The following is a 22,487-nucleotide window of genomic DNA, read 5'->3' on the forward strand; positions in this document are numbered from 1 at the left end:
TATTTCTTTAAAGCAACAGGTGTTGGACCGGGTGTGGGGGGGGGGGGGAGATCAATTACAAGGAAAACACAACTGAAAATATGTTAAGATGTTAAATGTGTTGTGGGGGGGGGGGGGGTTATCCTGAACAGCTTAAATTTTTCCTGGATGCCAAAAGATTGGAGCTACCAATTTGGAAGTTGGAACTTATGATTTGTGAAATCTCCCTATGTTGAGTGCATTATGCTTTATTTTCTTTTATTTACCCGGCTTCTGGGTTTTAATTTTAGTTCTCCCCCAATTAATGGTCTGTGTAACACAATTTCCTTGTACATTTTTCTAATTTGTTTAATTCTATGATGCTTTTCTCTCTCAAGTATTGTACGTCTGGGTATTTATTTTTATTTCATACTCATTTTTAAACAGAACAAACACATACTTTAAAAGCACCGTTTAAAACACCCCTCCCCCTTTTGACATCTCTGCATGTTGCCATCTGCAAGTAGTACCTCTTGTAAAATTACTATACACACATACAATGTAAACTGCTTGTGGCTTCTAACACTCACTCCTCAGGGTCTAATGTGCATAGCCTAGAATATCTCCATGGGAGATCGTTTAAAGTGAGGGCCACTTTGGCTTCAAAGTGGCTGAATGATAGCCAACAATTATTGTGATGCTGCTGACCAGTGACATCATATCCCAAACAGTATCTTGCAACCTCCCTTCTTATATGCTGCCAATCTCTGGCTCTTCAAACCCTCTCCACCCTGTACCTCTCAAATCCCCTCACCATATGTAACATAGTAGATGACGGCAGAAAAAGACCTGCATGGTCCATCCAGTCTGCCCATGACAAACTCATATGTGTATACCTTACCTTGAATTTGTACCTGTCCTTTTCAGGGCACAGACCATATAAGTCTGCCCAGCAGTATTTCCCGCCTCCCATCACCGGCTCTGGTACAGACCGTATAAGTCTGCCCTCCCCTATCCTCGCCTCCCAACCACCACCCCCCTCTTCCCCCCAAATGCTCCGCCACCCAATTTCAGCTAAGCTTCTGAGGATCCATTCCTTCTGCACAGGATTCCTCTATGCATATCCCACGCATGTTTGAACTCCGTTACCGTTTTCATCTCCACCAACTCCCGCGGGAGGGCATTCCAAGCGTCCACCACCCTCTCCGTGAAAAAAAACTTCCTGATATCTTTCCTGAGTCTGCCCCCTGAGTATGCCACCACTCTCTCTTCCGGCCCACTCCCCATCACCAATATTCCACTTGTTATTCCCTCACCTCTCCCCAGCATAGTTTTTTTTTACTTTATTTCTTTTAATACAAAAACCATACAAATCCAACATCTTTAATCACCCTCCAAATGTACTCCTGCATTCCTTCTCCACCATTTTCTCCTAACACAGATGTCTAGTACATTCATGTTCCCTGAAACCTAGCATCTTAGATTGGTCCCAGCTCCTTCCCCACAATACCTATGATCCCAGATACAAGGCTAGCTCTTCATTATACCGATTATTTCAAATGTTGGTCAGATTTTCAAACCTCTCAATTTGACCAAATCTCTCCCACCAATGGACTATCTTGGATGCTTCAATTTTCTTCCACTGCGCACAACTGTACATGGTACAGGAATTTTATCTCATTTTCATTAACCACCTTCATTCCCTCCTTAACCTTCTAGGAGCAAGCCCTAAGAGGAGGATCTTTGGTTCCAATCTTAGCCCCTCTCCCAGTAACTTCCTCAGGAGCTTAGTCAAGATCGGGAGGCGGGGATAGTGCTGGGCACACTTGTACGGTCTGTGCCAGAGCCGGTGGTTGGGAGGCAGGGCAGACTTATACGGTCTGTGCCAGAGCCGGTGGTGGGAAGCGGGACTGGTGGTTGGGAGGCGGGGATAGTGCTGGGCAGACTTATACGGTCTGTGCCAGAGCTGGTGTTGGGAGGCGGGGCAGACTTATACGGTCTGTGCCCTGAAGAGGACAGGTACAAATCAAGGTAGGGTATACACAAAAAGCAGCACATATGAGTTTATCTTGTTGGGCAGACTAGATGGACCGCGCAGGTCTTTTTCTGCCATCATCTACTATGTTACTATGAATATTGGCTGGTGCCCAGTTAAGTAGCTGGAGTGGAATAGGGGCTTCCCAATTCTGTCTCTCCCCTACCCCAGGCACTGAATACCAGGGGCTAATTCTGTCTGCAGTAGTCACCATTTAAAAATAATGCTAACCATTGCAGGCTGAATATTGCAGGGAAAGCCATTTTCCTATATAAATACATCGGAATCAATTACTTCTTCACCTGAAATAGACTAATGACTACCACCTCTAACCACACTGCACCAAAAATCTGAGAAAGATCAATGCTGCCTTTACGAGGTACTTTCGGGTAGGATAACAAAAGGCAAAGAGAAATAATGTGATCCGTACAAACTCTTCTCGCACTCCCTTAAGTTGCAGCAGCCATGGGTCCTCCAAAAGAGCTTTGGTATCACTGCAAGAGCAATTTCAGGGCAATGGCAGTCTAATGCATGGTCCCTGTGTTGCAGGAATTCCAAATCCACTGTGCCTGCGTCAGGGGCTGAAATTTGTGAGGAAAAAAAAAAAAAAAGACGGACATGGCAAGAATTTTACTACTGAGACAAGAGGGCTCCATCAAAAATTGGCTGTTGAGAAACCATGGCAAGATAAGTACACTGGACTTGGATATTACATTTCAAGGTTTGGGGTTTTTTTGTTTTTTGGATATTGTTACTAAAGGGCTCACCTCCTTTCACCTGCAGGAGACTGAGATTACTGAATCTAAGGTCACATGGCCAGGGCTCTTATTGGCTCTCTAGAGTCAGAAGTTTTCAGTCTCCACCTGAGAAGGAGGGCACAACCCATCAGACCAATCCTGGGCTGGTCCGGAGGGTCGCTAAGGAAGAATTACATAATATTGCAAGAACTGTTATATTATCCAGGTCTGTGTGCGATGGAGGAAACCCCCTTGCCTTTCTGTGTGTGTATAAAATTTCATAACATATAAAATAAGGCAAAAAAAAATTTTTCCACCAAACATACAAATGTATTATTTTAATGTTTAATAGGTTAATAAGGAAGATTATTAAAGAGGTTTTCTTTCTGATTGTTAAGCTGAAGGAGGTTGAGTTGTTTCTGATTGTACTCCCAGTAATGTTGGTTTTTAGAGATACTACTAAACATTTCTAAAGCGCTACTAGGGTTGCGCAGCGCTGTACCGTTTAACATAGAGTCCCTGCTCAAGGAGCTTACAATCTAAAGGACAAATGTACAGTCAGTCAAATAGGGCAGTCAAATTGGGGCAGTCTAGATACAAATACCTCCAAGCTACAACGTCGTACAATAAAAACAACAAGTTCCGGAACAAGAGGCCATGTTCTAGGGTTCCAGAAGGACAATGCTTAGGAATTATTATACAAAAACATTCCTTTACAGAAAAGGAGGGCAAATACAGGAACATCCTCCTACTGACCAGAATTCAAGACATAACCACATAAAAGCTTTAAATACAAGAGTGAGTAAAGACCAACATCAGATTGTCCATTTCCGATACATTATTAAAAAACCTGACTAGATGGGGCTTGCACTCTTTTTGCTGCTACTGTTAATACACAACATTTTTGTACAATGACTAAAATGTTGGTTTAATGGTCAAGTAGTATGGATACAACTTGTACAAAAAGTCATGTTCTACTCTCCCCAATGAAATATGCTGCTGTCAGATGTTAACATGTAATAACGTCAAACAAGAATTCTTTAAATAAATAAAAAAAAAAGTAGTCAAATTCAAGCAGGCTAAAAGGAATACAACGCAAAAGTTAAAGAGGCATCACCAAATATGCCTGGTAAGATACATCTCTCAAGATTTTCAAATTCCATTTTCCAACCTTCACAGTTTGCCTTTAAATTAAACAAATAGTTGATTATTTAAGCAAGAAATCCCAGAAGTGAACTTCCTGCTACTCCCCCCCCCCCCCCAAAAAAAAAAAAAAAAAAAAAAAAAAATCAGCAACAGGTTAAAAATAAATAAATAAATAAATAAATAAATAAATAAATAAAAAAAACAATGGGCTTCTCCAAGTTTCCAATTGTTTCTCATCTATCTCCAAAGCACAGCAGTGAGTAAATGCCAAAAATGAGTTTTCAAAAGCCCTCCCACCAGCTGTTAAAAAAAAAAAAAAAAACGTTATGAGAATGTAATTCATACATAGTAAAAAAAAAATAAAAAAAATAATAAAAAACGACCCACCACAAAACGTGTTTCGTTTTCTTCCCTTTTTAGTTTGCAGATTTTTTTTTATTTACACTTCAACAGCCGCTTTTGACATACCTGATGATCTCGTTCAAAACCTGGAGCTTTCGGATAGTTAGAAGTTGGTGAAGAAACACCTGATGTAGTGGACTCAGAACACAAACCACCATTTGCTAATGATTTTGGCCTGCCTATGGGTCCAATAGGCGACAAGGAGCTACTGCTACCTGAGCTTGAGGTTAGTGTTGGACTACTACAGCAAGAAATCTGCAGAAGAAGAATACGAATACAGAAAACAAATAATGGATCTGCCTAATAATTAAAACAACAAAAAAAAAAAAAGTAAGTATAGTGGAAAGTAACAAATTCACAGAAATCACCTCCTTGTATGCAAAATAAAATAAAATACAAAGAAGTAAAAGTTAAATATATTAATTCCTAGTTTCTGTCTTTGGACAAGTCACTTTATTTCCTTGTGGCCCCGAGCTTAGTTATGTGTGAATAGCTTATAACATTAATTATACCACCCCCAAAAGAGGCTACAGGACTATTCCTAATAAACCTTGGTAGTACTACATTTTGGAACTCTGCTGGCATTAAAAAAAACCCTGCCTACATGGAATACAAAAAGGTGAATTTTACTCATTTTCTGGTTTTCTCTATTAGTGTACACACGATACGTCAGTTTTTGTTTTGTTTTTTTTTACCTAACAAAATTCAGTCAAAAAAATATTTAAGAAAAATATTCAGCAAACTGAAGTAGGGCACTGTGAAGCAGGGCAGGTACCCACAAACCAAAACATCTTTTTAACTTGTTTCTCAATTTTTTCTTTCAAAAAAATGTGCTTGACTGACAGCATATGAAATCCATTTATGCACAGGGCAGATACAACATGGGCAGTGGCAGTGCAAGCTTTCCTATAAAGGACCTGCCAACATGCCTCGACCCTGCTGCAGAGGGGGCACCAAGGGGCGAGTAGGTCATTTTCTGTGTCTGTGCATCTCTGGCCTGTTTGCTGAGCGTGAAAATTCAAGAAGTTATATACATAACCATTCTTTCATAAAGGTAATGAACTGTCTGCTAAAATATTCATACGAGTTCCAGCAACTGCCAGGTAAATGGGCTCATGTAGGAGAACTTGTTGATCTCTGTTGACCAGTAGGTAAATCATTCACCATTTAAACAAAGACACAATGATAGAACACAAGCACAGTTACACCTATAAAATTTACTCCTTCTCTAGGTACCCTTTGGAAAGGTCTAGTCTCATGACCTCTGAAGCCTCATCTTCCAACGAAGATAACCAATCTGATCATTTTATAATATCTAAGCATGGTCTGCTCTTAGTAGCACTGAAGGAGCTCTATCTTGATGGAAGGTATTAAAAGATTTCCTGAAAAAGGAGGCTGGGACTGTTCCCTCTGGTTGCCTAGCACTAACAGAATAATTATATAACAGAGTGCCCAGGCTGCCAAGGCAGAGAGGCCTTTCTAAAATTTGTACATATCTATATATATAAAACTCACCCTCAACGTTCTATTGGCTGCTGACGTCACTGAAGACAAGGTTCGTATGTTCGAAGCTCTGAAGCCTCGAAAATCACAGTCTCTGGGCCCCGCCCTCGCGTCAAACGTTATGATATTGAGGGCAGAGGCGGAGCAATTCACCGCCCTCGCATCAAACGTTATGACGTTGAGGGCGGGGGCGGAGGCGGAGCAATTCACCCACATCGACGACAGGTGGGGAGGGGGCCACAGGAAAGCCTTGCTAGCACCCATTTCATTGGCTCCAGAAACGGGCCTTTTTTTTTTACTAGTATTTTATGAAATACAAGAGTGCCAATCCCACCTCCACTCTGCATGTTCTCTGCTCCCTGGAACACTTTTTGTTTATATTGCATAACACTCCCCTGACAATTTTGTAAGAGCCCTATTTGAATGCATAAAATGCTATTCTAACATGTCCCAGTCGCTTGTAAAATTACCCTCTAGTATCCTGGATCCTAGGTCACTGGTCCTAAACTTTGGTCATTATGAATCACTGTTGTTAGGATAATGGAAACAGCACACTGCTCATCTGTTTACAGCAGTACAACAAACCAACGTGTGGGGTCAGGTGACTCAGTCTACTGCTGGTTAAGAGGATCTCTCCAGAAACCTTTTCCGGGCAGTGACACAAAGTTCAAATTAAGAGCCACCAAGTGAGAAAAGGGAGAGAGGCGTTCATCTCAGAAGAGCCAGGAGAAGCTGCAAATGAATCCCTCTCCCTTCTTCATTGGGTTCCTCTCTAGTGGTGTCCCATGAACTGTTGGCCTACAGCTGCTCCATTTTTCGATTAGCTAAACTTTGAAGAAAAAGTATAAAAAAACAGGTCTCCAAGGGGAAGATAATGGGGCGTGGGGTTCATTGCACTGCTGTCATCATGGGTGAGTAATTGTGCTTTCTTAGATACATAGATGCAATACAGCCATATACAGACTCCTTAGCAATGGTTTGCCTTTAAAATAACAAGCGGGACAAGCATGCAGAGCATAGCTCATGGAATTCTTTCTAACCCTTCTGCATGTGTGCTCGCGTGTATTGGGGCAGCTGTGGAAGCAAGGAGGAGTTTTTGTGGATTGGAGCAGTTTGATGGGCAGGGGAGCAGTTGTGAGGGTAGGTTTTGGATTGTGGGGGAAGTCTGGTAAGGTATGTATATAAAAGCTTTTATGCTACAGAAGCTGGAATTTTTCACACAGAAATGCACTGGCTCATTCTTTGGGGCGGGCGGGGGGGGGGGGGGGGGGGGGTTATTTTTCTGGAATTCTGGGACCAATCTGGCCCATTTTTAAATTCACTAACTTTTTCACTGTCACATTCCCCCACCACCAAAGTTTTATCCCATTCTGCTAAAACTTGTATAAAGACATTTCTCAACAAAGGATGGGTTGGAAAGAATAAAAAGGGAACCATGAACAGTCAAAACAAGCAAACATAAAAACATAGTAACATCAAACATAATAGATGGCGGCAGATAAAGACCTGTACAGTCCATCCAGTCTGCCTAACAATATAAACTCATTACATATGGTATGAAGTGTTATATCATATGTATACCTGTTCTTGATTTATCCTATGTTTGCCTACACACGAGATCGAAACTTAGGGGAAATTTTATCATCAGTTAATAATCCCTCACAAGTTGATAGAACTTTTGACACAAATGGACACACTAGTTGTGGGAGATGTGTATATTGTCAGCATGTGTGGCAAACAGATGTGGTCATTAATCCTGCTACTGGAAAGCCTTATTTTCTCAAAGGATCCACAGATTGTAACTCCTCTCAAGTTGTTTATGGCATAGTATATGCCCATGTACCTTGTGGTATATTGGGCACACTACTAGAAAGATCAAACAGAGAACTGGAGAACATTTAAGGTTATCAATAGAAATCAAACAAAATAAAACATGGAAAAGAAAATAAGATGATACCTTTTTTATTGGACATAACTTAATACATTTCTTGATTAGCTTTCGAAGGTTGCCCTTCTTCCTCAGATCGGAAATAAGCAAATGTGCTAGCTGACAGTGTATATAAGTGAAAACATTCAAGCATTACTATGACAGTCTGACAGGATGGGAGGATGGGGGTAGGTAGGAGGTATGCATGGGGACATCAAAGCATATCATTGATATTCTAACAGGATGGGTGTGGATAGGTGTGGGGTGATCAACAGAGAAATACTGCTTTATGGTTTGATGTCCCCATGCATACCTCCTACCCACCCCCATCCTCCCACCCTGTCAGACTGTCACAGTAATGCTTGAATGTTTTCACTTATATATACTGTCAGCTAGCACATTTGCTTATTTCTGATCTGACGAAGAAGGGCAACCTTCGAAAGCTAATTTTCTTTTCCATGTTTTATTTTGTTTGATTTCTATTGATAACCTTAAGAGTGGACTAACACGGCTACCACACTCCTCTACTTGAGAACATTTAAGTAACTTGAGAATCAATAAGCAAGAGGCACCACTTGTAGATCACTGGCAGCGAACTCAACATAATATTAAGGATTTGAAATTTGTAGTTCTTTTACAAATTCATCTACCACTAGGAGGTAACGCATCTCGTATTCTCCTTAGAAAGGAACAGGAGTTTATTTATCGCTGGCAGACAGTGGCCCCTAGTGGCCTGAACAAGGAAATTGAATGGCAAGCCTTATTGTGAACTTTTCACGCGCTTGCATATCAGCTGTTCTCCTCTTTAAATGCTGCGCATGTGTGGGCGTTTTTTGCTGGTTTCTTTTCGGGTTGGACGGATTCCTGACCTGTTTTTGCTGCATAGTAAGTTTAAGACAGTAATTTGTTATAAGAATTCTTTGGAAGCATAAGTCTAATACACTGTTAAGGTTTTATCGATTGAGTTTAGTTATGAGGATTTTTAATGCATTATTTTTACTTTTGTAGATTAAGTTCCCCTGATGACGCCAGTTTAGTGGCGAAACATGGCCTATGTTGGGAACAGGGAATTTAGAAATTCACATAACACAAACTGAGAAGAAAAGGTGTTATTGGAGCCTCTGTTTTACATCAGCGTCCATGAACTGAAAGATGACTGGGGCGCTGTTTTGAGAAGATACTCTGTGAATATTTACAGCTTTGCTCGCACCAGCACCCAAGCTAAGTGACTTTAAACATCTGACAGCTGTTTTCATCATGATATTTTTTAATATTTATATCTGGCTGGTGGTAGGACGTGCGATGATGTGAGAACTGTGTGCAAATGCTTCTCAAAACCTTGAGACACTTTAACACACCAAAAAAACCTGAGCACATTATTTAATTATTTTTGTATTATTTATTTAATTATTTTTTTTTATTTGTTTTTTTGATTTAGTAGTAAGGTTTCTGGTTGAGTTCTTGATTTATCCTTGCCATTTTTGGGGCATAGACCGTAGAAACCTGCCTGGCACTGGTCTTGATCTAAAATTTCTTATTGTCAAAGCACCCTGTAACAGCTTGTAAAACTGCCTAAATTCTTGAAGTGTATTTCTCTAGTTTGGTCAACGGGTGGTGCATGTTTATGCTTAAAGTTGCTACAGAGAAAAGACATGCACAGATGTGGCCATTTTTTTAAACTTGTTGTTCTGGGCTCTGATTGGCCCAGGAGCTCAATTTCATTTGGAATGTACTGACGTTTGGCCCGGTCTTAGCCAGGGAGGAGAGAAAGATCTCTTTCCTGATGCCCTGTGGCCAGTTATATTTGATAATCTGTGAGCAGCATATTTCCTGATCTCCCCAGGTACTTTTTAGAAAGTAAACAAATGTTTAGGTTGTTTTATAAATTGATCCATAATTCAGTTACCTGTTATTGCTTGCTGATTGCACATTTTCTGTTCACTGTTCAAGTTGTGACAATAAACCTGTTTTAATTTGATGACTCTGCTGTCTGGACTGATAAAGAATCCTGGTGATTTGTGTGTTAGGTCTGTGCGACATTGCTGGGAACTGTGGCCACTGGGAGTGTGGCCGCAGTAACCTAGAAATCACTGGGGATAATTTAAGAGCAGGAGACTTGCCCAGAGGAGGTTGTAGCCCAGTCAGTGGGAGGAGCATGCTAGTGTACAGCACAAGCGGCAGGTGCAGGCGGGCCTACGCTGTTCTAGAGATAGACCCTCTAAGAGGCCGTGGGGTAACCCCAGGCAGGTGGTTAGGCATTTCATGACACACCCGAAAAGCTCCACTCCAGCCCATCCAAATCTATTCAACCTCCATCAGCGCACAGACAGTAGAAGTCAGCCCAGCATTGGTTTTCCTACCTAATCTCCCCTAAAGCTTCTTTGGATCCGATCCATCTATACATGATTCCTTTGTGTTTATCCCACGCATCTTTTGAATTCCGTTACTGTTTTCATTTCCACCACCTCCCGCACGAGGGTATTCCAGGTATCTATCACTCTCTCAGTGAAAAAATACTTCCTGACATTATTCCCGAGTCTGCCCCCTTTCAATTCATGCCCTCTAGTTCTACCACCTTCCCATCTCTGGAAAAGGTTTGTTTGCAAATTAATACCTTTCAAATATTTGAACATCTGTATCGTATCACCCCTGTTTCTCCTTTCCTCCACTGTATACATGTTTAGGTCAGCAAGTCTCTCCATGTACGTCTTGCTGCCTAAACCAACTACCATTTTTGTCGCTTTTCTCCGAACTGCTTCAAGTCTTTTTACATCCTAAGGACTCCAAAACTAAACACAATACTCCAAGTAGGGCTTCACCAACTTGTACAGCAGCATCAACACCTCCTCTCTACACTGCCTAGCATCCGTCTGGTCATGGCCAACGCCTTGTCACACTGTTTCATCACCTTGAGATCTTGACACCATCACCCCAAACTGAGCCAAACTTACCAATCTCTTCCCTCCTATCCGGTACATCTCTTTTGTATTTCTGCACCCCAAGTGAATCACTCTGCACTTCTTGGCATTAAATTTTAACTGTTTAATAATAACAGCTCAGTATTATACCTAATTCATATTCAATTAAATTGTGAAATAAAATGTGCTCAGTTTCTAACAAATTCTCAACATTATATCCCCAGGGGAATACTTGGTGGAATCATAGGAACCATCATCGCACATCAAGGCATTCCAATATCCAATTCAAAGTATGTACATACTGTTAATTAGCTCAGCTAATTAACGATTTGAGTAATAGAGAGTAATAATAATATACTTCCCAGGTTAATGTAATTAACTTTTAACTGCCAGACTCTAGACCATTCTTCTAACGTTTGGAGATCCCTTCTCATGGTTTCTATTCCCTCCAGGGTATCCACTCTGTTGGCTATCTTCATGTCATCCACAAAAAGGCAAACTTTTCCTTCTAACCATTCAGCAACGTCTCATACAAATATGTTAAACAGAATCAGCCCCAGCACATTCCCCCAAAGCACTCCACTACCCACCTTCCTTTCCTCTGAGCAGATTCTATTTACCACCACCCTCTGCCGCCTGTCAGTGAACTAGTTTCCAATCCAGTTCACCACTTTGGGACCTCAGTTCAGCAGTCTCAGCTTATTCACCAGTCTTGTGTGAGGGACTGTATCAAAGGTTTTGCGGAAATCCAAGTAGATTACATCTATTGCACATCCTTCATCCAGTTCTTTAGTCACACAAAGAAGTCAATCAGATTCTTTTGGCAGAGCCATGTTGCCTTGGATCTTGTAACCTGTTGGCTTCTACAAAGTCCACTATCCTTTCCTTTAGCAGTGATTCCATTATTTTTCCTACCATCAACATGAGGCTTACCGGCCTGTAGTTTCCCACTTCTTCCCTGTCTCCAATTTTGTGATGAGGGGCCACATCCGCTCGTCTCCAATCCCTCGATACCTCTCCTGTCTAAAGATCTATTAACTAAATTCCTTAAGAGGTCCCACTAGAACTTCTCTGAGTTCCCTCAGTACCCTGGGATTTATCCCATCCAGCCTCATAGCTTTGTCCACTTTCAGATTTTCAAGCAGTTTACAAACGCTTTCTTTCATGAATGGCACAATATCTACTCCATTCCCTCTACCACCGACTGTGGTCCTTCTCCAGGATTTTCTTCTGTGAACACCAAAGAGATTTGTTTAGCACGTTCACTTTATCCTCATCACTCTCTACATAGCTATTCGTATCTTTCAGTCTTGAAATTTCATTCCTATTTTTTCTCCTTTTCCCAATATATCTAAAAGAGGTATCACCTCTCTTTACCTCTTTAGCAATTTTTTTCTTCCACCCACACTTTTGCTAGCCGTATTTCCTTCTTCGCTTCTTTGAGCTTAATCTGGTAATCTTTTCCGGGATCTTCTCGTTGAGTTCTTTTGTATTTCTTGAACAAAGCTTCTTTTGCCCTTATTTTTTCAGCCGTTTGGCGAACCTTATAGGCTTCCTGTTTCTCTTTGTTTTTGTTAACTTTCCTTACATAAAGATAGTTGCTATATTTATAGCAGTTTTCAGCTTGTACCACTGCACTTCCACTTCTCCATTTTCTACCCCTGACATCAGCTCCTTTTTCAAGCATTCCCCCTTAACAAAATCAGTATATCTGAAATCCAGTACTTTGAGTTTTGTGTGTCCACATTCCACTTTTGCTCTTTTATCAAACCATATCATGTGATGATCACTATTACCTAGGTGGACACACACATGGACATTGGAAACACTTCCTCCATTTGTGAGCACTAGATCCAACGTCGACCTTTCCCTCATGAGTTCCATCATCAGTTGTTTGAGCAAGGCACTTTGATAGGCATCCACAAGCTCTCTCTGCTTCTTTCCGATTCTGCCAACGGGACGCTCCAATCCACATCAGGCAAGTTGAAATCTCCCAACAATAGCACCTCCTCTTTCATACCAAAGCTTATCCAGCTTCTCCATTTGTGACGGAGGTCTGTTCATAACAACTGTGTGGATACAGGTTCCAACTTCTCTTTCCAGAACAATCCATATAGCTTCTTCCTTTCCCCAGGTACCCCGCATTTAAGCCACTCCTCCACCTCTTTAGCTCTCCCTACTCCTTCTCAAAAGATTATATCCCAGTATGGTTGAATCTCATTCATGGGAGTCACTGAACCATGTCTCTGTAATAGCAACAATATCCAAGTTTTCCTCAAACATTAGTGCTTGCAGATCTTGAACCTTTCTACTTAGACTATGAGCATTGCTTTCCATGTACTAATTGAGTTAGGATGGTTTTCTTTATTTGCACAACCTTTCCCTCTGCCATCAGGATTTTTTTCTGGGGATGACTTTCTAAATTCCTTTGTTTCCTTTTGTCACCCCCCCCCCCCACCCTCTAATTTAAATGTCTAGAAACATACTGCCTGAATTTCTCCCTAATGATCCTTGTACCCATCACCAAAAGATGCAGCCCATTATTACAGTACAGTCCATGATTTTGCCATGTACTGCCCCCATCATCCTATGTATCTGAAACCTTCTTCCTTACACCAAACTTTGAGCCACTTATTGAATTCCTCTGTTTTACGTAGTCTCTCTTCTCCCTTCCCACATGTAGGATTAACTTCAGAAAAAGGTGCAGTGCGAACCAAAGACTTCAGTCCCTCCCCAAGTTTCTGGAACACTCTCTGTGTTCTAAACTTGTTATTGTTTGCTAGGTCATTTGTTCCGATGTGGATTACAACATCAATATTAAAATCCTTACTCTCCTCTCGGATCAAGTTCAGTATTTGGTTGGTACTTCTGGTAGCTGAGGATCCTGGAAGGCACTTTAACTAGGTTGGGTACTTTGAACTGTGCTCCTAAGTTCATGCCTCTGATAATGGAGTCATTGTTTTGGGGATCTCTTGGATTGTGTTGCATTCTTTGCCTCTGGTTCCACATCAGCACTTTTCTGAGCATCATAATTCTCCAATGCAGGAAAGGAATTATATAAGGGCAATGGTTGGGAGGGTGAATGCCTCTGTTACAAGTCGCAATCTACCAGAGCCTACTGTGACCCACCTATTCCTCTGCTGCTTTAATCTCTGTGGCAGTGGTGGTTGTAAACTGGCCGGGAATTGAGTAATTCTGGATGCTTCCTTAATTACAGCAAATTCCTTCTTGAGGTTGATTTCATTTTTCATAAACAGACATCTGAAGACAGATGGAGCAAGCTCTAAGGTTCCAGACTGCCTTAGGACTAAAGCCCAACATATATTGTATTGAATGAAGGTCATGTTGATGTGATTCACAAGTGTGAAAATGTGAACTGTGTTAAGGGATAGGAATGAAAAAAAATTCTTCTGTGGATGAAACGTCCATGTTTTTCCACCTCTAATTTTGCAAGATAAAGGAAGAAAACAGAGTCCTGGTGCAGCCCTTGGCCAAGGCTTGTGGTTATAAAGAATGTGCTGAGTTGGAAGTGGATGCAACACAGGTGCGAACAAAATTCTGGGTAGTTGAGAAGGATGATTCAATCCCATCCTTTGGTCTGACTGAGCTGAAACACAAAAGAGAGCAAGAAGGAAGCGCCTAAGCTCAAAACATAAAAATTTATCCATGGAGGGAAATCTTTTGCAAGCACTTTTTGAAGTCAAAAATTAAGTGGCTCAGATGTTAAGAGCTGAGAATCACTGCCCCAGGGTGTTACTGGAGTTTCTCCCCCTTAAAGACAATGGCTTTCTGCTCCTCAGTTCCCAAAAACAGGTCTGGTTTGCAAAGACAGCTTGGTTAGATAAGTTCTGATTATACCAAAAACCAGATCTGCTTAGAGATCAAGAGGACCAGATATGAAAAACCACTGCCTTATGAATTATTTAATATTTAAGGCTCCTGGTTTAAAAGACATTTAAAATAAAACTCTTATGTATTGGGGTTTACTATGTTAATTTGTGTTTTTTATATATGTATTTATGTCCGGTTCGATGAGTGGATCACCTCCTGGTTTACTCCAAATTGTTTATATAAGATGTGTGTAGGGAGGGGGTTTGGGATGAGAGTTCCTCTACAAGAATTTGACCATGGTGGATTGAATGTCCCTTTATTGGTTCAATAAAAACTGTTTTAACATAAAATAACACTCTGAACCCCTTTTCTCCTTATGCATGAGACAGAAAGCCAAATACTCATTCACTTACGAGACAATAAGGATTCAAAAGTTCATTCATTCAAATTCTCTCCTTATGTGTAAGCATCAACAGTACTTTTCTTAATTAAATACTATATAACTTGTACAACAAGGTGAAATTAGGCCTTACCTGCTAATTTTCTTTCCTCTAGACCCTCCAGACCGGTCAAGACGCTTGGGTTATGCATGCCTACCAGCAGAGGGAGACTGAGAACACTAACTTCAAACTGAGTACATATAACCTGTGCTAGCCCTCTATCTCCAGTATACACTTAGCAAAGCAGAGAAACAAATCCCTGGAACAGTAACTCTGAAACTAATAAAACCCCTGTACCTGGAAAACTAACAGTTAAACTCCAACAGTGTGCTTAAACAGATGAAACGCCCAGACGTCCCACTCTGCAGAATATTAGAGTCAAAGAAAGTTCTCCGACCATACTGAATATAAAATGAACAGACATAGCAGAACACGGCTCAAAATACTTCTGATAATTGACACGGCTGAAAAATACTTCTGATAAGAGACAGGGCGGGCTCTTGACCGGTCTGGAGGGTCTAGAGGAAAGAAAATTAGCAGGTAAGGCCTAATTTCACCTTCCTCAGCAACCCTCCAGACCGGTCAAGACGCTTGGGAAGTACCAAAGCAGTAGACACATTAAGGGTGGGACCCACGAAAAGCAGAAGACAACACAGCCGCTCCAAACCGAGCATCCTCTTTTGCCTGCACATCAATCCTATAATGCTTTACAAAAGAATGAATGGACGACCACGCCGCCGCCTTACAAATGTCCTGCGGAGGGATAAAACTACTTTCCGCCCAAGAAGCGGCTACCCCCCGAGTAGAATGTGCCTTCAGTACCGAGGGAACTGCCCGACGCTTCAACAAGTACGCCGAGGCAATAGTTTCCTTCAACCATCTAGCCAGAGTAGCCTTGGAAGCCGCTTCCCCCTTTCTGGGACCTCCAAACAAAATGAACAAACGATCCGACGCTCGGAAGTCCTGCGTTCTGCTCAAATATGCCCGCAAGATGCGTCGAACATCCAACTTAGCCAGACGACGTTGAGAGAGATCACCAGACCTATCCCCCAACACTGGTAACGAGATCACCTGATTTACATGAAAGGAGGATACCACCTTAGGAACAAACGAAGGAACTGTCCGCAAAGTCACTTTCTCCTTAGCCAAGGAGAGAAAAGGCTCTCTACAAGACAAAGCCTGTAGCTCCGAAATTCTACGCGCCGACATAATGGCCACCAGAAACACTGTCTTTAAAGTAAGGTCTTTACACGATATGGAAGCCAACGGTTCAAACGGAGGGCCTACCAGAGCCTCCAAAACCAAATTCAAATCCCAAGGCGGAACCGTCGGCCGACGAGGCGGACGAAGCAACTTGACAGCTTTCAAGAACCGGCCCACGTCCGGCGAAGCCGCCAAGGAAAACCCCTGAATCTTTCCCCGGAAACAAGACAACGCTGAAACCTGTACTTTCAGGGAGGAGAGCGAGAGCAGAGAGCCCCTAAAAGGGAGGGAACAAAGTTTAGTCTTGGAGGTGGCATCGGCCACCCAGCCCCGCAACCACAGGGCCCGCCTAGCTGCCACCGCAAAGGTCATGTTCTTAGCAGAGGCCCTCAACAAATCGTACAGCGCATCCGCCAAGAACGACGACCCCATCTCCAACTTGGCCAGCTCTTGAACAAGAGAAGCCCTATCAGCCTGCGGGCTATCCAGGAGCCTCTCCGCCCAGCGAAAACAGGCCCGAGCCACCAGACCTCCACAAACAGACGCTTGTAGCGCCAAGGCAGACAGATCAAAACTCCGCTTTAGAAAGGTCTCCAATTTCCTATCCTGAGGGTCCCGCAACGCGGCCCCCCCATCCACTGGAATAGCCGTAGCCTTAGTCACTGCCGTCACCACGGCATCCACCGTCGGGGGCCTGAGAGACTCTCTGTCCTCCTGAGGAATAGGATAGAGCTTGGTCATAGCCCGAGCCACCTTACACTGAGCCTCCGGCGAATGCCACTCCTGCGTGATCATGTCTCTCAAGTCCGCATTCATAGGGAAAGAACGAGAGACCCGCCTGATCCCCTTAACCAAAGGATCCACCTGCTTCCCATCCCCAATGGGAGCCGCCGCAGGATCAAACCTTAAAGTGGCGGACACCTGCTCAATGAGGTCAGATAATTCATCCCTGTGAAAAATCCTAACCACAGAGGGGTCTTCCCCAGGCAAAGACAGGTCCCCATCCTGCCCTGCAACCGACCCCTCCTCCTCTTCCAGTGGGCTAAAATCACCCTCAGAATCCGGAGGGGAAAAGACCTCTACATCTTCAGAGCACTCCACTCGAGGTCTTTTAGCGGTAGCCCCCCCCCAATCTTGGACTAAGGGACTCCGCACCCGATGGGCCCGCCTTCCAAGCCTGAAACAGACTCCACACAAACTCTGGAGGGAACCCCATGCTGCCCGAGGCCTCCCCCCCAGCGGTACTCGAAATCGGGAGAGGCTGCGGCCCCACGACCGCCTCAGCGCTCAAAAGGCCCGAATCCAAGATGGCGGCGGTTCCCGCCAAAATCGGGACCGCCGCTGAAGCGCCCACCTGAGCCGGCCCACTCTCCTGCGATCCCGCAGAAGGAACTTCCGCAGCTAGCACCGGTGGCGCGAGTGATGGGGCCTTGGGCTCCCCACAAAACCGGCAGGGACCGCCAGCCGCGTCAACACCCCGACGCGCGCACAGCCGGCAACGAATTAACTTCCCTGACATACTCGCGCCTAAACAAAAAACAGCTGATTGCAACCGGCGAAGTTAAAAGAAAGAAAAACCAACACTCACGGCGCTTGCTTATTGACTCAGCTCTCCCAGACCGGCTGAACAACTCCGGAGACACCGGAGTGCAGCTCCTGCAGTTCTCCACACGAGAAGTTTTTTTTTTTTTTTTTTTTTCAATATACTTTATTTGAGCCCTGCTGCTAAGATCTGAAAGGCACTCAAGGCTGCAGGATTAACACTGCAGCCGAGGCACAACGCTGGCCAAAACGGGAGAGCCAGTCGGGGGAGGGACCCGGCCACCCGGGTGTGACACCCCAGAGGGGACAATGGTAGGCCCCACCGGACCTACCAACCCCTTGCACACTACAGCGTTCCAGGCACAGGGATTACTGTACACCAACTTATCCCTAGAAAATCAGGAAAATTAAACTAGTCTCACAAAATCCTACCAGATCGGACAAGCTGCACAGGCTGCATGTCTACCCTCTGCTGAGACTGAGAAAATACTGGAGATAGAGGGCTAGCACAGGTTATATGTACTCAGTTTGAAGTTAGTGTTCTCAGTCTCCCTCTGCTGGTAGGCATGCATAACCCAAGCGTCTTGACCGGTCTGGAGGGTTGCTGAGGAAGATGCTGTTAAGTAAGCAGTGCGGGAATGCTGTAATCTGATATCTTGAGAACAACTTTCGGCAAAACTTTGGCCACAGACTGTCGGGAGGGTCTTCAGAGCGTTATTACCCGAGCATGGTTTTTTTGAAAGCCGAGTCTTTTTTTTTTTCTTAATATTAAAAATAGCAAGAATAAGGGGTTACCAGTAAACAAAACATTGCATGGAATTTTAGTGCTGCTGTAAGACGTTTTTTTTATGACAGTGATTCACCCCAAAAGTCTTAATCACTCTGAGAGGATAAGATGGGGCTCCGAGGCTTTTTTCCTCCTACTTTTAGCACACACTGGTGCAAGTTGTATGGTATTTAAATAAGAACTGTTGATGCTGACACACAAGGAGACAATTTTAATGAATGAACTGTTATACTCTCTACTATATTCTGGTTTGCTGCATTCATTAGAAGGATTCAAAAGTTGACATTATACAGCTGGAAGAGACACTCTTTATAAAGTTATTTGCGATGCAGGAGGTTTAACAATGCCCACATGAACTGAAGACTTCAAGGGAAACCACAAGCACTTTGATGCCATATTGAAACAGCTGACCCTGAAGCCATCTGAAAGAGAGAAATTCAGACACTCAAAAAAGACCTAAAATGTGTTTTCTTCATTGCCGATGCTTAATGCAGGCCAAGAAAACCTACACCTTCTCCCATGAGGCAGCCAGATGTGCAGAAGGAGGCAACCAACATCTAATTTAGGGCTCAATAAATCCCAGGTCACTATGATGCCTGGAAAGTGCACCTTGGAACCTATGATTTCATTTGCTCCATCTCCCTATATATTTTGGGGAGGGAGAAGAGGGAGCCGCTGCCATCACTGAAATAACCATTTTCCTACCAAGAGGTTCATCTCTGTATGTTAAGCGGTGCATTACAAGGACTTTGTGCTGAAGTAGCAAGACAAACTGTGAAACCAGCCCAAACTCGGTGCAGTATATGGCTCTAAATTACACAGCTGAATAGTGGATTGGGGACCTGGGAAAACAGTGTTTCACCGGAATGCAGAAGCAGCAGTGGAGAGCGAGGTGAGGGGGAACAGGTGGGAAAACAGAGTCTGGGAGATGCACCAAGCCTACTGGTGCCTAGGGATAGCTGGGTAGATCAAAGCACAGCAGCTAAAGAATGGGATGGAGGGACAGGGAAAGCAAGAATGGTGGGGACCCAGGCCACAGTGATACACAAAGCAAAGAAGCAACTTCCTCTTTCCTTCATCCGTCCAAGGGCTGTCATCACAGCATGCTTCGGAAAGGGAGGCTGCACAGCAGTGTGCAGTGACATCCTAAAAAACTGATTTATCAGGAGTGTAGCCAGACCTGACATTTAAGATGGGCCCCAAGTTAACCTGGGTGGGCCCTTCCCACCCCCACACATAGGTTTTTTTTTTTAAAACTTCCCCTCTGCTCCTGCTATCGTCATCTTCCCCCCTCCCTGGCATCTGCTCCTCTCTCCGTTCCCAGTTTACCTCCAAGCAGTCACTGGCAGCGATTTTTTTGTAATAGGAAAATTCCAGAACAGATTCCAGTAAGCAACCTGAACCAGCCCTGCAGGATTCCCTCTACCACATCCCACCATCAATGATGTCACTTCCTGTTCCTTCACTGGCGGGGACACGGTAGAGGGAATCCTGCATGGCAGGCACAGGTTGCTTACAGGATTCGCTGCCGACAGCTCAAAGGTAGACGGGGCGGGGTGGTTTGAGAGAGAGACACAGGCAGCTGCCATGAGAGAGACGGAGAGAGAGAAGTGAGGGACCGCTAATGAGGTGCTTTGGGGGACATTAGACTGGGTAGGCTTGAGGCAAGAATGGGTGGGCCCAGGCCCACCCATAGCTACGCCACTTTGATTTACTAAAAACATTTTCCCCCATAGACACAGAACAGGAAAAAAGCCTTAGTAAATTTGTTGCTAAAGGAACTGCTGCAGACCTTGAATGGTTATTCGCTCCCTTTCCCCCCCCCCCCCCCCTTCCCCAAGCTTGAACTTCACTGGGAACATGGGGGCAATTCTTCAACTTTCCACCCTCCAGTTAAGCGTGCCGATGCCGCATGCTGAATGCCATTTTTATAACGCCATCTGTGCGACAAGATGTCATTATAGGATACTAGCATAACCCCAAATTGGCATGTCTAAAATTTAGGCATAACTATTTACACCAGGTGAATTGCAAGCACAAACAGGTATACCTAAGTGTACCATGCAATGCACAGCATTCTATAAGTTATGTGCATAAGTTGGAGACACGACCATTCTCCTCCTGCACATATGCCCCCTTGCAGGAGCCCAGTTATAGGACTGCCCTTAAGGTAGGGTACAGGAGACGCAAGAGGTGCTACTGGTTCTTAGGTTCAAAAAAATTAAGTCGAGGCCTGCTCTAATCAGTCCAAAGTTTAATTTTATAGGGGACAATATTCAGACTGCGGGAGGTAGACAGGCTGCCTCCTGTGGTTGGCAGCGAGCCTGAATATTCAATGCCGGACCATTTCCAGTGACCAGCATTGGATATCCAAGTGGGGGGGGGGGGGGGGGGGGGGTTGACCAGTTTTAAATTTAAGCAGCCAAGCCAATATTCAACACTGGCCAGTTAAGTTTAAACCAGTCAAAGATATTCCAGCTATTTTGGCAGCCTAATTTAGCCGCCAAACTTAGCTGGCAACATAACCAGCTATCTGCTAAACGCTAACTGGCAATATTCAACTGGAGATAACCGGCTATCTCCCTCTGTAATGCTGCCGGGTGGACGGTTAGGTGCCATTTAACCGTCCAGGAGACGTTCCTGGCCAGTTAAATGGTTTTAAATATCGGGCAGATAGTCTCCCATATTAGGATGCACAGCAAATATACTGCAGTGCTCATGGTGCAACAACTGCCTGGGGAGTCTGTCAACCCATCCGATTTTCTTTAGATGCATTTTCTTTTTTTCTATATATGAAATAGTAGTTGGACCACCTCTTCTAAGTTACAATGTTCTGCAATCAGTCAGCACTTTTAAAGGATAATTACAAGCTCTGTTAGAGTGCTTTTTATATACAGCAGGTGCTAAACCCACACTAATAAGGCAGTTACGGAGGCAGAACACAGAATAACCTGAGAGAGTCATGATACAAAAAAAAGAACGGGACGTTGTTTGTTCATTTCTACCCATTCCTAACCAACAGTGGCGTACCAAGAGGGAGGCGGTGGGGGCGGTCCGCCCCGGGTGCACGCCGCTGGGGGGGGGGGGGTGCCGCGCGCCGGTTGGTCGAGTCTGCTCGTTCCCTCCCTGCTGCTCCCTCTGCGCGGAACAGGTTACTTCCTGTTCCGAGCAAAGGGAGCAGCAGGGAATGAGCGGATTCGGCGCCGACAGGCGCACGGCACCCCCCCACGGCACCCCCCCCCCCCAGCAGGTAAAAATGCACCCGGGGGGGATCCAACTGCACCCGGGGTGGGGGCACATCGGCGATCCACCCCGGGTGTCAGCCAGCCTAGGAACGCCACTCCTAACCAAAGCCAGAAAGATGTACAAATATTCCTTCCCAAATAGTAGTGTAATTCTAAAACTACTAGTGAGAAATTACACGGATCTGAAACTTGCTCCCTCTGCACATGCAAATATCCAATTCTTGAATCAAGAACCCGAAATTAAATGTGCAGAGACAAAATCTTATTGCCTTACTTCATTCATGATGTGAGAGCTTTTGAAAGCCATAGAAATCACAAAACAAACCTGAACATGGCAAAAGTTTAAAAAAAAACTTTAACAGTGTGGATTTACCACAATACAAAAAGGTGCACAACCTTTATTCCCCAACAGTTGCTAAGCGAATAAAAATGTAATCAGGTAGATGAGAAAGGTTCTTGTTGCTACCTAACAGGAAGAAATCCAGCTAGGAAACAAAGAAATTGGATCCTGAGGAATCAAGTTAGTACTCCTGTTTCAAGATACTTCTCTATGCACTGCTGCAGTATATTAGTAGAGATTTGCATCCTGGCCACATGCAATCAATTCGTCTCAAGGGATTTGACATTCCTGTTCTGAGACCGCAGCACAGCATTCTGCCGATGTTACTTCCATACAATGTACCTTATTCTACAAAGCATCTGCTGCCATTCTAATCCTAAAGCCCTTCCTTAGATTACTTCCTGATAACTCAAGGCAGCCTGATCGTTCCTTTAAAAGTCAAACTCTGAAATTGAATGGTAGAAAAGGACACC

At 43.8% G+C, this 22,487-nt stretch overlaps 1 protein-coding gene across 3 annotated transcripts in view; it reads right to left on the reverse strand.

The window, feature by feature from the left end:
* UNKL (unk like zinc finger) overlaps nt 1-22,487 on the reverse strand; it is a 145,784-nt gene that overhangs the window by 50,487 nt on the left and 72,810 nt on the right. For 2 of the 3 annotated variants that reach the window (XM_030213076.1, XM_030213077.1), the window contains exon 9: nt 18,985-18,986. In XM_030213076.1, the coding sequence (XP_030068936.1) occupies nt 18,985-18,986 (2 nt within the window). Of the gene's footprint in view, nt 1-4,344; nt 4,534-11,886; nt 11,928-18,984; nt 18,987-22,487 lie in introns of all 3 variants that reach the window. The other variant, XM_030213079.1, reaches the window with a different exon arrangement.

The sequence above is a fragment of the Microcaecilia unicolor genome, chromosome 8 (assembly GCF_901765095.1).
Source record: "Microcaecilia unicolor chromosome 8, aMicUni1.1, whole genome shotgun sequence".
NCBI lineage: Eukaryota > Metazoa > Chordata > Amphibia > Gymnophiona > Siphonopidae > Microcaecilia > Microcaecilia unicolor.